At 46.8% G+C, this 16,525-nt stretch overlaps 2 protein-coding genes across 2 annotated transcripts; both read left to right on the top strand.

Annotated features, from left to right (window-relative positions):
- Nucleotides 1-5,045: 5,045 nt before the first annotated feature.
- il19l (interleukin 19 like) lies at nt 5,046-6,208 on the top strand. The gene is made up of 5 exons (XM_028998975.1): nt 5,046-5,217; nt 5,529-5,591; nt 5,728-5,880; nt 5,962-6,024; nt 6,119-6,208. Exons 1-5 carry the CDS (start codon nt 5,065-5,067, stop codon nt 6,206-6,208), a joined length of 522 nt encoding a protein of 173 aa, XP_028854808.1. The 5' UTR covers nt 5,046-5,064.
- A 4,873-nt stretch (nt 6,209-11,081) lies between these two features.
- On the top strand, nt 11,082-12,651 carry il10 (interleukin 10). Its single transcript, XM_028997522.1, has 5 exons — nt 11,082-11,275; nt 11,362-11,421; nt 11,506-11,670; nt 11,750-11,812; nt 12,512-12,651. Exons 1-5 carry the CDS (start codon nt 11,087-11,089, stop codon nt 12,605-12,607), a joined length of 573 nt encoding a protein of 190 aa, XP_028853355.1. The 5' UTR covers nt 11,082-11,086; the 3' UTR covers nt 12,608-12,651.
- The last annotated feature ends 3,874 nt before the right edge of the window (nt 12,652-16,525 follow it).

The following is a 16,525-nucleotide window of genomic DNA, read 5'->3' as shown; positions in this document are numbered from 1 at the left end:
TGTGTTCTTTACTACATCCTGACATTAGAAATGGCTTAAATATGGAGTTCAAGAAGAAGATTGTAGTTATGTTCCAGTGCCGAAGTGGCTTGTACCACTAAAAATCCCTTTTTAACAGAAATTTGGACACTGTCAGGTGATGCCGCACCTTCAGGGCCGCCGCTCATCACATGGACGTTATATATAGAATGATTCAGCAGAGTTTTATGGTTATGATTCTGGATTAAAATTCTAATTTAAAATGGTTATGGTTATGATCCTGGATTAAAATCCTAAATAAAAACCTAACACTGTTTTTTTCCCATTTAGCAGATAATCAGCAGACCAGGTCCAACGTAAGTAGGAAATTCTGTCTTGCATTGTTGTTTTCCCCCCCTCTGCTGGTGGTGTGGAGTAAAAGATCCTCGCCAGTAGATCCCCACGCCCACATTCCCGTGCAGTGAAAGGGCGGCACTCAGCGAAGTCTGGAAAGATCTTCCTGAAGTCCACCTGCTCCCCCTGCTGTATGCCACAAAACATCAAAATGAAAACCGTAGCTTCCGGGTCCGCCATCGGGAGACTGAAACAAATGGCTCAGTTCACTGAGACACATCCTGCACCACCATGACCTGTCCGTACACACCTTTTATAACACCAGGCCTCACTGTCTGAATTGGAATTGGAGGAGAAGCAGAGGTTTTTGGTCTAGGCGTTGCATATTGAAAGCATGGATCGTTCTGAGCACAGTTTTAGATTAGATTAGATTAGATTAGATTAGATTAGATTAGATTAGATTAGATTAGATTAGATTTAACTTTATTGTCATTACACATGTACAAGTACAAGGCAACAAAATGCAGTTTAGGTCTAACTAGAAGTGCAATAAGCAGCAAGTGCAGGATAAAGGTCAAATAAGTTATGGGTATACATAAGGTGATATGTACAGGAAGAGACTGGATAATATTTACAGATGGATGTACAGTAGTATGCAGTAATATACAGTTAGTATTAACTATAAATATGAACATATGTATAAAAAAAGTGTATAATCAGAATTCTCTATGTACAATGTAGTGCAATGATTATGTGCAAAAATGTGCAAGAGGCTTTTAGTTTTATTATCCTCCTTGTTCTTCAAATTCTGCATATTTCCTCAGGTCACAATTCAAAATTCATTGTAAAATCATTTGTGACTGTGAAGCCACTGAATTCTATACTTTGCTTAAACGTTTTTCTGAAAAGGTGAAATGTCGCTCGAGTTGGACAGTTCATCGCTGTTCAATTTCCATTCGGTGTAAACATTTTCTGTGCGCCACTCTGGGCTTCATGCTGTGTCTCCAGGTCTTTGTTGTGACGAGATGTATGAGGTTGATCTGCTGTGTCAGAACATCAAGCCTTTGATGGCATGTGACTCATCGAAGCCATGATGGTTCTTACCAATAGACGCAAACACCAAAAATTTCCTCAAATCAACATATGTCTACGTGTGTTCCAAAGGACTTGTCCATGCAACACAGCTCAACACTTACCTGAGACTTCTAGATTACTGGTCCAATCCTTGAACAAACAGCATTCTGGGAAGTACACAAAGCGCTGCCTGAAAACAAATGTGACACACCCAGATCTGAGTGACCACACAACCTATGTTTTCAGGAGGTACAGAGGAAGCAGTCATCATATGATGAAGAGATATGAGCAACTGTCTGACCCAGGTCACACACAAGCAGCCTTTTTTTTCAGTCATTTCCCACCACAGGCACCCGCACACCTGAGAAGGCCCCATCGCGGTGGAAGCAGATAAGATGGGTGACCATGATTCACAAAGGAGCACAGTCATCTCGACAAGCTCTGCTGCCTACACCGTCACACCATGTGGGACGTACCTGTCAGCGGCGGTTAACACCTTCACCCTCAATATCGCAGAGTCATGTAGTACAATGCTGGTACTCGACAAAACGGACAATCGGCTTTCAATTTTGCTCCTCAACCAGTCAGATCGGAGAATAAGTCATAATTAATCAAGTAATCATTTCCCAATTGTGTAGTCAGACATTCACATTTCCGTCGTGCGGTGTCACGCCCAGGAATAGTTGTAATCGTAAAAAGAGAAACCGGCGGCTTGTGTTTCTGGACGTGGGCCATGCCACTCATAACTCACCAGCACCAACAAATGGCTTGCATCCTCACATCTCAGCCTCACGTCTCCTCACTTCTCACTTTCATTCCGAAAGAACGACAAAACAAAAATCTCAGGAATTTCCACGCTTTGGCACTCATTCATCTTTTGAGATTACAGATAGCTGATAGCTGTTAAAGGACGTTCAGCCAACAGTGTTGGGAAGGTTACTTTTAAAATGTATTCCGTTACAGATTACAGAATACATGCCCCAAAATGTAGTTTGTAACGTATTCCAATAAGTTACTCAATGTGAGTATTCTGAATACTTTGGATTACTTAATATATTGTCATGCTTTTTACAACTACATGAATGTAGCAATCACAGATAATAAAAAAGCCCTGTTTTCCCATTTCTTTATTTATAAAGCTGAAAAGTGGAAGAGAAACATAAAATATGCCATTGAAAAGTATTTACTGTTATGGTCACCAACACATTCCATCACTTAGTTAAAATAAAAAGTAGCCTTGCACAAGAAAAATGACCCTCTTTTTGATTAGGACCTTCCTAGCGCGGCCCTCCTCAAACCCTCAGAGCGGCGAGGTTAAACCGGATGATGGTGTGTCACCTTAAACACACGCAGTCCATGTGCTCTGTAAGAGTATAAAGATCATGGTGTAATAGTCAATTTAATCATATTGTTATTTAAAATTTCAGGGGTAGCGTGGATTTATGGGCGCTGAAACTGAACGTAAACTTGAGGGACTGCGCATGCGCAGATCAGCTAGGTAGCACAACTCGATAGGCAGCATTTTTGACAGAACACCTGTGTTATGCGTGGTCCACGCAGCGTGGAATTACCAAAATTAGAGAGGGGATAGCCTAACATATGAAAGAGGAAATATAATCCTTTTATTTTTAAAAAGTAACTGTATTCTGATCATCAATCATTTAAACGGTAACTGGAATGAAATACAGTTACTCATATTTTGTATTCAAAATACGTAACGCCGGTACATGTATTCCGTTACTCCCCAACACTGTCAGCCAAACATGCTGATGTTGGTTTGGTGTGTACTTGTGTAACAGAGCTTCCCCGGGTATTTCAGCCTGGAACGCTCGGTGACCAGCTTATTCCATATCTGTGCGTTTACTGATGTCATTGTTTTTTTAAAAAAAAAATGTTTTGTGAGGAAGGGAGTACAGTCCAACCATTCCAGAGAAGTGCATTCATAGCAGGGCGGAGGAGGAAGCAGGATGAATGTACGATCGGTTTCGCGGTAAAAACGGTGTGTGACAGGGTCGTCCGCGAGCACAGACAATGGCTGCCAGCTCTCATTCGTTCCCTTTGCTTCAAATTTGTCATGCAAGTCACATTACTTTTGTGCTTTAGGATCTTTGGTGAGGAGTTGGGCAGGAACCCAGTAAAAAAACAGTAAAGCAGTCATGAAGGAAATCATCCAGAAGCCCTAGAGGTCCTAGAGACCAATTCCCATAACCCAACAAGGCCAGCCATGCAGATTATGGGCAGACATTGGAGGCATCGGACAAAACACGGGCCAAAACACAGGAATGAGCTACCACAGCAGTCTCTTCGTCAAACTGAAACTCCAGCTTGTGCACTTTCAACAGGTGAATCATTCAACAAGAGATTCTGTCAGATCAGATGTCAATTCTCAGGCTTCGGCGGATTTTGTCCTTTAAGTGACGCCACTGAAACCCGGGCCCTGCACATTCGAAACAGACTGTCTCTATCTGACTGGGTCCACTGCTCCAGAACGTCCAACCAACAGCAATGTTTGGTTGAATGTCCTTTAAACAAGCCATTAGCAGGTCTTCAACGTCATTCTGGGAGAATACTCTTGGCTGAGCTGGTTCATTAAGGTTTGTTGTTTTTCTGGCACCAACCACACGGTTTTCGTCCACAAATGTGTAATGGAGGGGACGTCGGGGCTTTGGGATGGCCTCAAAACACTGTCGATTTTAAGAAAAGTTAAAGAACTTGGAGGTGGTCCTTCTTCTTCATTATTCAGTACCACTGGTAGCCAAGCATCTCCAGAGCAGATGAATCATGTCAGTTTGTCTCATCTGACCATAAAACGTCTGGCCTGTCCATGTGGGCATCTGTAAATTTGGGTTTGAAGGTGGAACACTGTCAGTGCAGGCCAATGCAAGACTTGCTTGATGTAGACAGTGACCATGGTGCTCCAGCACTTTCCAGTTCATGGAGGTTTTGGGCCTTGGTCCCTGGGTCGTTTCTGAAAATCTTTACCAATTTGAACACATTCTTAATAATTACAAATAGTTGTACCAAGAATACATCGTAGACCCTTCAGCACCACTAAAAAAGGATAAGATGATGAATGAATAATTCTAAATAAATTCTAACTTCTTGATCAAACATGATTTGTTGTAACACAGTTCAAAGAAAGAACTAAAAGTCCCCCATTGTCATGACATTCATGCCTAACCAGAGTTAAATACATGCCAAATTACTTATACCTGCACACCAGAGAACTGAGTTAATGGTGGAAATAAAACTGGTGTAAATGCTGAATGAATGAATGAATGAATGAATGACTGCGACTTCCCGGTACTGTCAGGTGAGGCTGGAAAAAGCCCAGAGACAGTTTGCAGAAATTCCACACCTGTCGTATATAAGAGGCCAGAGTCAGAATGGAGTCAGATCCGTTTGGACAGAGCTGCACCAGCCCAACAGAACAAGGTAAAAGGTAAGACTGAGCGTGTGTGTGTGTGTGTGTGTATATATATATAATTTTACTAATTAGGCTTCATCATGTCCACTCTATTCATATTGAATAAGAAATATTGTACGAACATGAAGACAAATCTACAGCTCTACGTGCATCTGCTGTATGTCATTTCCACACCATTGCCATGAGAATCTAATAAAGAGGCTTTGTTGCAGACACCTGTGCTTCGGACCCCTGCAGCCAAACCGAGGATAATGACGATGACGATGTCTGGACTGCTGTACATCATGCTCGGGTGGAGCCTAAGCGGCCCGGCGTGGGGCTGGAAGCTCAACCTGGGCACGTGCCGTGTGACTGTGCACACTCACGAGCTGCGACACCACTTCCACGCCATACGTCACAGTGTGGTGAGCTTCTCCTCCGCGCCAACTTCCCTCCACAACACAACGTGCCGTCAGCCAAATATTCATTCAGAGAAAGTAGGCCGCACGTGCAACATGAATGGCCAGCACAACAGGGTTATGCAATGAGTTCGTTTCCAGCCGCGCTAAAACGAGCTCAAGCAGGTCTGTCAGGATTTCTACACAGCTGGAATTTTTCCGGACCTATTTCGGAATAGCCAGTGGGGTTTCTCGTATTAGTGTACAATGGTGTACAATCCAAAAATTCAGCATTTCAGCATTCACCACTTTTACCAGGTGATATGATTCATTTGCAGGTTGAACAAGATATGTACCTGGGTGCGAAGTTCTTCGAGAGCGATATTATGAAGGACGTTCAGGTGGGCCGCCCTCATTCTCTTAAACCATGGTTGAAAATCACAGAAATATAATCAAATATAATCCTACGGATTACGCGCATCGACTCTCGCCTATTTCGCAACTCTTGTACTGAAACGAGGCAATTCTCCTCAGCAGGACTCAGAGAGATGTTGCCTCCTCCAGCATCTGCTACGCTTCTACGTGGAGAAGGTGTTCAGCAGCTACGCGTCCATCCACGCAGAGCACAAGCGGACCACCAGCCTCATGGCTAACGCCTTTCTGAGCATCAAGAAGGACCTGCTGCAGTGTGTAAGTCTCGAAAGAGCTGAAAGCAGCACGACGCCAGGACTTTTTACAACAATAACACCTGTCGCTATGTATGTCCAACAGCACTGCCAGTGTGGAGAACTGACCAAGCAAAAGATGGACGCCATCCAGGCCAGTTTTGAGAAGGTAAATGGTCGTTATAGTGCCGCGTGTATGAGAATTCCTTGCATTGGATTAATCAGTAAGATTTTCTCTGGATTGCATCTCTCTTCTTCCTCAGCTGGACCGGGACATCGCCACAGTTAAGGCCTTCGGAGAGCTGGACTTTCTACTGGACTGGCTGGACAGCTTACGTTCAACCCAAGTCTAGAAAGTGGACATTTCTAATTGACTTGCTAATTTAACGTATTTCATTTTAACTTATTGCCATTGTTTAGAACATAGAATATTTTCTAACTTATTTGAACGTTTCCCTGCCTGCTTGTGAATCCAGTGGGCTTTAAACCGTAAACAGATTTTTACTGTTATAAGACAGCTTGTATCAATGTTCACGTTATCAGGACATTCATGCCTAGCTGGCATAAAATATGTGCAAATTATTTTGCATACATGTTAAATGTGGCATTGGGCTTTTTAAAGCCTACAGTACTGTAATGAAATATTTTGATAAAGAGTTTATTGAAAATGAGTTGATCGTCTGTATGTGCATGAGCCCGACTGCTCACCAGCATCATATTCGCCTTTTGCTGACCTCTAGTGGGAGAATATTAATCTGTCATCAAGGCGAAAACAGAGATGCTCGCCAAACTCTGAACTCCACGGAGAGCACAGAAGCCATACTGACCAGGTCTCATCATTCAGGCGTCCTGTCTTCTTCTTTGGACAGTCAGCACAGTATTTTGTAATCGGACGAGACAAAACTGAACACAGTGTGTTCTTCTTACCATAAAGAAGACTAAATGTGACTAAGACGGACTTACATCAACCGTCCTTGCTCTACAGTAGATCATAAAACCGACTACGGCACAATAACATAGCGTAAATGTATACATATGGTGGATTCCAAACGTCCACGCACCCCTGTTGAAATGTCAGGTTTCTGTGAAACCAAAACCAATCCCATCTTAGATATGACCTACAACCTGTTCAGTTCAACTAGAAGACCACAAAAAAACGAACGTGTGAAAAGCTTTATTTGGGGTCCATAAGAGTCTCTTTAATTCACGTAGGTGTGAGCCGAGAAGACTCAGACTCAGTAATTAAATCAGTTAAAACAGTTCGTTTAAGCACACTGATACAACCGGCTTATTGTACTTTTAACATTATTTAGAATTTTTCCCCTAACAGATTTATTTAATTTTCCATTGAGTTGTACAGGTCAGGCCTATTAACGGGCCCTATTAAGTTCTCATTAGTAATCGCGATTAACTACAGCTCGTAGCTTCTTGTCGGGTTTGCTTGATAGAATATAGATAGATAGTATTGTGCTAGTAGCCTAGTGGGGGTAACACACTAGTCTATGAACCAGAAGACCCAGGTTCAAATCCCACTTACTACCATCGTGTCCCTGAGCAGGACACTTAACCCTGAGTGTCTCCAGGGGGGGACTGTCCCTGTAACTACTGATTGTAAGTCGCCCTGGATAAGGGCGTCTGGTAAATGTCGTAAATGTAAATGTAAATGTCGTAAAGAGAAATCATGTGGGCTCGTTGGACTGATCAACACTATTTCTGTCAAAGTTGCGACATTTTCTTTCTCTTTCGTTGGTTAAAATGCCGTTTCTGAGTCATATTTAAGTGTGAAATTAATTAGCCGTTTTTCCCCATGATAGTTTGCTGTCTCAGATGACACGAAATTTTGGTGCGTGATCATTTCTTTCAGTTCTTTTCCAGCCTGCGGATTCAGGAAAGTATGAGGTGTCTTCTTTGATAGCGTTCATGCAGATTAGGGTTGACGTGCTGCGGTTCGGTTTAAAACTGCTGACTGTCGCTTGAGTGATTCCTTTTTTTAGTAGCGGTGTTTCGGTGTGGAAAGACACCACCGTGCGGTTCTGTGATTTCAGTTTCAGACACTTATATAACAGACAGTATGTACGCGCTATTTACGGTGACCACAGGCCTGTCAAAGGTCAGGGACCTCCAACCTTTCAGGCCCCCTGAGAGGCTGATTCCGTCACCTGTCAAAAGGTGGTGATTTCTTAACATTGTGGAAAAATCCATCCATGCTTCAGTAACGAAGGTACAAGCGCAATGGCTGTGATGCACGGCCTGGTTTCCTGTATGGTCATGTAGTAGATGTTGCGTTCTTGACGTGGACACGAACGTGACTTCGGCGTGTCACTGCGTCCTGTTCCCCGGCCTTGACTGGGACGCTCCACTCAATCCAGCATGAAAGCAGCGACGGGATGTGCAGGTTCACCTGATGAAGGAATATTGTTCAATGACTAATTAAGGTCATTCTGCTGACCTCTGTGTCATCGTTGTCATGATGAACACCAGCTGATCGGTCACAATGACTGTGTCTCGCTTGGGACCACGGGTTGAGAGGAATCATGACTTCCTCTGGGCTTTGTGGATGTAGGCTGTGATGGAACTCACCATAATTCATCTCAGAGGTCTTCTGAATCCCTACCTGGCTTTTCAGCATTTGACAGTAAAAACAGCGCTTTACAAAAAGCGCTCCCGCGCAGCCCTGAAGCGGAAGGGGAAGCGGAGGGGAAAGTGCTGACCATATCAAAGCCCTCTGAGCAACCACATCAGTACCTAGCAGCTGCAGCGGAACCTGCACGTACCTCGAATCTCTGTCGCCAGCTTGTGCTGATCAGTGTTTTTCGCAGCATTTTCCGCCGCGGCTGCCGAGCACCAGAGCGTCCTCCATCAGCAGGACCGGGTGTAGCCGCTGGTGGCCGGTGGTACCGCTCTGAGCCGCTTTTCTTCCTCCATATGCGGATATCTGCACCTTTATCGTTCTACTGCACCGTAAGTAGGGGCACCGGCGGGCTAGCGGTTAAGGAAGCCCCGTAAGGTGCCACTGAGCAAAGCACCGTCCCCACACGCTGCTCCCCGGGCGCCTGTCATGGCCGCCCACTGCTCACTCAGGGTGATGGGTTAAATGCAGAGGACAAATTTCACTGTGTGCACCGTGTGCTGTGCTGCTGTGACAATCACTTCACTTTCACTTTAAAAAAGTGTGCTCAGCCTTAAATCGTCGATGGACGTCCCTTTAATGTTTGACCACAGTGACAATTGTCCGCCTCGTCCTCTAGTTTAGTAAGTTCTCTGCTCTGTCCGGGTCCTCAGACTCGGGGACAACGTTGTTTTCTTCCCCTGGTGCGTCGGGCCGTTACGCAACGGTACAAAGATGGCCGCTCCTCTGCAACAAAGACGCGCTGCAATGCACGCTCACTCCCCGCAGACAGGAAGCATGTCACCTGCCGCCGCCGCCGTGGCCGAGGCCAGCCAGCGAAACCGCGCACTTACGTCAATCGGCACTCGCTCAGATATGGCACATGGGAACGGAGCAAAAAGGCGCACGCGTGCAGAGGAAACGCGGCCCTCACACTTCACGCGTGCAGGCCGCAGCGCTCGGCTAAACAGAAAGCGGCGGTCCGGTGCGTGTCACGGAGAGGGGGTTCAGGCCACCGTGCAGCGGCAGAAACGGAGGCGTCCCCTCCGACGGCAGGGAAAAGTGAACGGTGTGGTCGAGGGGAAATGCGTCCTCATTTACATAAATGACAGCGAATAATCGTTTTAGCGAGTACGAGGTGAACGTCTGGATTCGCTCAGTGTTATTAGCTGACCGGATGGCGCGAAAGAACCCGCCGCAGACATTCCAAACGCCGCTCAGTTGCACAAGTACGACCGAGAGAAACTGCTGACAGCGACACTTGTCGCGTCGTCGCTATTTAACGTCTGGTCACCAAAGGAAAAATCCGATCTTAATCACTCCTGGCCACAGGCGCCCGTCGGTTCTGCGTCTCGGCGGTGCCGAGATTTCGTACGAAACTGCACCATTCTCAGGGGGGCTCCAGACGAAGCGTCCCAAATTACCACTGGTCCATTACTAGATTTTAAATGATGTGTAATGTTTTAAACGGGTTTGACCTGTGTGTGTGTGTGTGTGTGTGTGTGTGTGTGTGTGTGTGTGTGTGGTGAACAAACAGAAATGTTACGTCACTATTTGTTGTCCATGTGCAAATCCATCATAACGTCACCACAGCCCCAAAGGTCGCACCCCACTGCCGAAACAGAAAACAACATTACACACCACTAGGATCCTGTAGGTAACTGGCCAATGACGGTACAGAAAAAAATTAATAAATAGTGAAGTGACTGTCACATGTGATACCCAGCAGCACAGCACATGGTGCACACAGTGAAATTTGTCCTCTGCATTTAACCCATCGCCCTGAGTGAGCAGTGGGCACCATGACAGGCGCCCGGGGAGCAGTGTGTGGGGACGGTGCTTTGCTCAGTGGCACCTTGGCGGATCGGGATTTGAACCGGCAACCTTCTGATTATGGGGCCACTTCCTTAACCGCTAGGCCACCGCTGCTCCCACCAGAATCCCCATCCGGGTCTCAACGGTTGGGTATGCACGTTCGCTCTGAGGAGCCGTGATGTCATAGGTCAAAATCGCTCGCTTCATTTGATCGTCAGCAGAGAAATACACGTTGGTTTTACACGCGCAGGCTTTACCATAAACACGGGGGGCCGTGGGGCAGGTGACAGCTCCCAACGAGACCGCACTCACAACTCGGCGTTTCTGTCACCCAGCAACCACAGGGCAAGTTTCTCAACGCCCGGCGTCCCCAACATTCATAATGATGGACGCCGCCCGGCAGACACTCATCTCTGCTTTCGAAATGTCTGTCCCGCGGACGCGCACCGTACACACACAGCCTGGTTTATACCTACCAACCGAGAAATAAGAACTCGCACGCAGCACTACAACCCCCCCCAAAAAAAGAAGTGTTTTATTAATAACAAACATAAAAACCATACAGGCAAAAATGTGATGATTTAAAATTCCATAAAGTCTTCCATTGTGCAAGTTGAACAAATGTATGCATTTGTAGAAATTCCCTTGAGTGAAAGGGGTGTGTCACATGAACCCGGAGGGCATTGCCAGTAATCCCCACCCCACTTTTTTTTTTTCATCTTCAGGGATTTCTCAATTAAGACTATAAAACCTGGCGCGCTCCACATCTCAGCAGAAGATCTCGAGGGGATCAATAGGTCACTGCAGGATGGCGTCGACGAAGCTCATCTCCAGCTCCTTCTTCATGTTCTTCATGCTGGCGCTGCTACTGGTGCTGCTGGACTCGTCCCTGGGCGCCAGGCTGGAGTGCAGGGAGCAATGCTGCCTCTTCATGGAGAACTTCCCAGGGAAGCTGAAGAACCTGCGCCACGACTTCAAGAAGATCAGGAATTACTACGTGAGTAGAGGAGCTGTGAGATGCTCCTGCATCCAGGTGGAGCAGACGCAGGTCTGGGTGGTGACGACTCTCTCTCCTCACTGTAGGAGGACACCGACGATCTAGAGATGGCGCTGCTGGACTCCTCGCTGCTCCAGAATTTCAAGGTGAGTCCCGTCCCGTCGCGTCGGGTCGCCTGGCCGATCCGCGGTGCGCCGTGAGCTGACCGACTGTGTCCCCTTGGCCCGCAGAGCCCGTACGGGTGCCACGCCGTCCGCAGCGTCCTGCGCTTCTACCGGGACACGGTGCTGCCGAGCGCCGTGGCGGACGCGCGGAGCCGCAGACAGGAGCTCCAGACCTCCATCGACTCCATCGGCTCCGCCTTCCAGACCCTGATGCGGGACTTCCTGCACTGCGTGAGTCTCACGGCGATCAGCGCGTAATATGCCGCTGGCGTGGAAATTAGCCATTAATTCATATCTGCTCTGCATGCAGAAGAAGCACTTTTCATGCAAGGAGCCTTTTGACATCAACAACATCATCACTTCCTACAACGGGGTAAGTCTGCTCGCTGGTTCCGCGCATTTTACGCGTCTGGTCGGCGACCGCAGCTCGCTGTTTGCGCGCATAGGGGTGGTAGTAGCCTAGAGGGTAACACACTCGCCTATGAACCAGAATACCCAGGTTCAAACCCCACTTACTATTATGGTGTCTCCAGGGGGACTGTCCCTGTAACTACTGATTGTAAGTCGCTCTGGATAAGGGCGTCTGGTAAATGCTGGAAATGTAAATTTTACGCGTCTGGTCGGCGGCTGCTGCTCGCGCGCATTTTACGCGTCTGGTCAGCGGCCACTTCTCGCGCGCATTTTACGCGTCTGGTCAGCGGCCACTTCTCGCTGGTTGCGCGTATTTTACGCGTCTGGTCAGCGGCCACTTCTCGCTAGTTGCGCGTATTTTACGCGTCTGGTCGACGGCTGCTGGTCGCGCGTATTTTACGCGTCTGGTCGGCGGCTGCTGGTCGCGCGTATTTTACGCGTCTGGTCGGCGGCTGCTGGTCGCGCGTATTTTACGCGTCTGGTCGGCGGCTGCTGGTCGCGCGTATTTTACGCGTCTGGTCGGCGGCTGCTGGTCGCGCGTATTTTACGCGTCTGGTCGGCGGCCGCTGGTCGCGCGTATTTTACGCGTCTGGTCGACGGCCGCTGGTCGCGCGTATTTTACGCGTCTGGTCTGACGGCTCCGCTTCTTGCTTCTCCGCAGATGAACGAGAAAGGCGTGTACAAGGCCATGGGCGAGCTCGACCTCCTGCTCAACTACATCGAGGATTACCTGGTGTCCAAGCGGCAGAAGCACTGACCCCCGGGGCGGCTCAGGAGCGCCACCTTCCTGCGCCCCGTCTCCACCACACTAAAGCTGAGAGCTCCGAGAAGGAGCGTCGTGGCCTGCGTTCCAGGTGCCATGAGTTTCATGGCTTTACGTTCCAGCTGACGCACTTTTCGGTCACATTTGGTCACATTGATCAAAATATGTTGCCTGTGAACAGTTGTGTTTTATCAACCATTGCGGACTCCGGAACACTTGAAAAGCTCATTAAATTATTCAGGATGATTTCTACGTTTATTTATATCAAAGGCAGATGTTTTATATATAATGGTGAAGACACTTGAATTTTTTTTTTTATCTATCAGAATTATTTGTATTTATTTGTTGCACTGTGAAAATAATGAATAAATTATGCAAGAAAGCGAAGTCCATGCCACCCGTGTCTCGTTTTTCGCTGCACATCATTTCGCCAAACGTCTAACCCCCATTGTGACCTAAATAGCCCAGTTACCAGCAGTGGAGCAGACTGCGCTTTACAGTAAATACATACAGACAGCCACACCTATATGCCACTAACTGTATACCATAGGAAACCGCAACCACGCAGAGTCATTTTCTGGGTGTTGCTGTGATAATCAGCTTCTTCCACCGTATCTCGACGACACAGTGGCTCTGATCGTCCTCTTCCGAACATTTCACTCTAGCTTCGCTGCTTGCCTGGCAATGAACCTGACATGAAGCCTAGAAGACCCGCCACGCCACTCTGACATCAAGTGCAACTGTGGGAGAGAAACTACGACGAGAGCAGTGTGAAGTAAAAGTGAAGTGATTGTCATTGTGAAACGCTGCAGCACACAGTGACACGGTGACACGTGTCCTCTGTATTTAACCGTCACCCTTGGTGAGCAGTGGGCAGCCATGACAGGCGCCCGGGGAGCAGTGTGTGGGGACGGCACCTTGGCAGACCGGGATACGAACCGGCAACCTTCTGATTACGGGAGCCGCTTCCTTAAGGCCACCACTGGCCTGTGGTGGTGTGTGGGCCCAATGGAGATAGATGGGATTCGCAGCCCATTCCCTGCTGGTTCTCGCCCCCAACGTGCGAGTGTGCCAGCATGTCAGCATGGACCGAGCGAGGACGCGGGACGGACCCAGTGTCCCACTCTACTATTCATGATGCTTCATTTGGTTATTACTATAACATATAGGAAATATAGCAATGAAGTGAGGCAGTTACAGGCCAGAATACATGAGCAAATGCAAACGTGTAGAGAGACTTAATCAGATGAACTGAAGCACATTTTATCAACTCTCTACCAAGATACTGAAATCAGGCAAAAAGAAATATTACAGAAGTCCCCCTAGTCTTTGCTGAAAACAACCCATCATTGTGGAGAGTACACGTGAGATGTAATGTAAAAAAATTAATTAAAAATCTGCCATCCTTATGCGGTCACGCTTAGAACTCCAACATGTAATTAGCTGGTGAGGTAAAGGTTGAACATGGAAGATAAAAAAAAAGGATCTGTACATTTTTATTCATTTCTTCTGTGCTTTCTGCTCTTGCATGACATTGCTGAACGTACAGAGATGTGGTTAGACATCTGTGGTCACTGCACTGCACAGGATGCAGGTACTCTGCTTGCCTGGAAGCACAAACCATCAGGTTTCCTTCCTCATGTGCGAGCAGGACCGCCGGTTCTTATGAATGCACATGAATGAACATGGAGATGGAGCTCCGTCATTCAGTAGTCAAGATATTCCACCCCCTCCCCGTTCATTCATGTCCGTGGGTAAATGCTCTGGTGCAACGTTCTCTGCTGCAGACCATTTCATTCAGCAGCGTGAATCTTGGGAACAAGCAGCACTCAATGTCTAAAAAAAGCAGAAGTTCCTGAGTGTTTCAAGACCAGCGACAGACCTCTTCCTGAGAACCCCACCCTAAAGCAAGTCACTACTTATCACCACGGCCAACGCTTCACGCCTCTGGGTCAGTTGTATCTGACGTGGTCTTGACTATCCTCTGCTTGTCTCATATCCTGCACTATGATGAGATGATCTTCTGACCTGTCCTCACAGACACGCCTACTCAGCCGAGCTGCATCCCGCTCGGGTCCCTTTCTGCCCTCGTGCAGAAAAAAGTTCTATCATTGATTTGGAACATAATTTATCGTATCTGACATTTTTTGCAAGAGATTTTCTGACTTCTCAGCCACCCAGGGATGGACATGGAGATTTCCACCTGATAAACAATTTAGATGGACAATGAAATACTACTTTATTTAGTTTATAACTAGTATTTTTTTTACTATATAACTAAAACACTTCGGTAAAAACCCTCCATGTCTTCAAATGTGCTTTATAAATAGAGTTTGTTTGACCTTGGAAGCAGCACACTTTCACTTCATAGTAAATGATTGATGATGCTTTCTGGTAAATGGCAGCTGAAGCGGTTTTACATGTCTTCTATGGAGATACCATCCCATTGGGTGTTCTCCCCCCACCACACGTACCCTGTGCAATACCGGACTTGCCTGGCTGCACTACTACTGGACTTTCCTGACCCCATCTCTTCCTGTAGACCTGTTCGCGGTGTTCTCCACGCTCACAAATGACATGCCTGCAAGAGATAAGCCGTAATGTTTGTTCGAGTTGAGTTTATTTAGCACTAGGCACTTTTTATTGACAAGACCTGAGGCCAGTAAGTAAAAATCAAAACTGTATGGACAAGGAGCCTGCCATGCATGAGAGCGCAGAGGTGTGGCGAACGACGCCTGATTGGGTCCTTCAGTTCATCACCTCAGAGGTCTCGATCACGCTGTGATTGAACAAAAGAAATCACGTGACTATCAACATTTTCCTAAGCAGACCAGAGGCTGAAAGTGCAGTATGCGGGGTGTAGGCATCTCCGCGAGGGTGCCTGAGATTGTCTGACGTCTCTGCCCCCCAGAATCAGGCAGGGACGGACATGGATAAACAACGAATGGCAGGACAAGGTAGGTTTCATACTGTTTCAGTTTGCATAAAAGGTGCTTTTTAATGTATTAACAATACTTGATATTTATATTAAACCAGTCATGATTTTTATTCACCTGTTGGTACAGTTTTTGGTCATGGAATTCGAGCGACTGTGAATGAACCGGTGCATTAAATGGTTCCTGATACCAAAAGCCCGAACTCGAAATAGGAGTTTGAGTATCAAGTTTCTATGTGAGTCATGAGCAGAATGTTGCAGATGCAGACGAACATGCCGCAGTTTCGTGTCTGTTCGGGGCTGTTAGCCTCCAGTCGGTGTAATCTCACGTCAGACTTCCCAACCTTGCACCAAACATCTGCCAACAGAACCAGTGACTGAATGAGCAGCAGACAAATGACCTCATTATGAAAGGCTTAATTTTAAAAAATAGACGAGTTATACGATGGTGGTCATGCCGTGTTGTTCACAATTCAGGAACACATTTTCTAACTGGCAAGGATAGAATTTCTGTAAAGTGCTCACAGTGATCTACTGCATGAAACGTATGGGTGACAAAAACTAAATTGAAATATTTATTTCATAGAAGTGGGCCAGGGTGTTTTTCTGATTCCGACCGCAGGACTCATTTCGAATCGACAGGTGCATTAATTTCAATAAGAGTTTCTCTCCGTGAATGAATCAGTGAAATGCGATGAAAGGTGAGCTGAATGAAACCGGGGGGGAATGAACTCAGAATGGGAACTGAGGTGGGTGCCAAGAAGGGACCTCCCCCGATGAATGTGAATCAGCATTTACCAGCCATAAATCATCATCATAATCATCATTATCACCTCAGTGCCCTCAAAGCAAACAAATGCTGCACATGCCACTTGGGGCCTGCTTTCCTTCCCGGGCAAGTTGTGGTTCGTAACTGTGTGGGGATCTTCAGATCTGTTATCAAACACTGATAGGAAGTCGGCAGTTGGTTCAAGTGT

Source organism: Denticeps clupeoides, chromosome 12 (genome assembly GCF_900700375.1).
Source record: "Denticeps clupeoides chromosome 12, fDenClu1.1, whole genome shotgun sequence".
NCBI lineage: Eukaryota > Metazoa > Chordata > Actinopteri > Clupeiformes > Denticipitidae > Denticeps > Denticeps clupeoides.
This window is presented reverse-complemented; position numbering and strand designations above follow the sequence as displayed.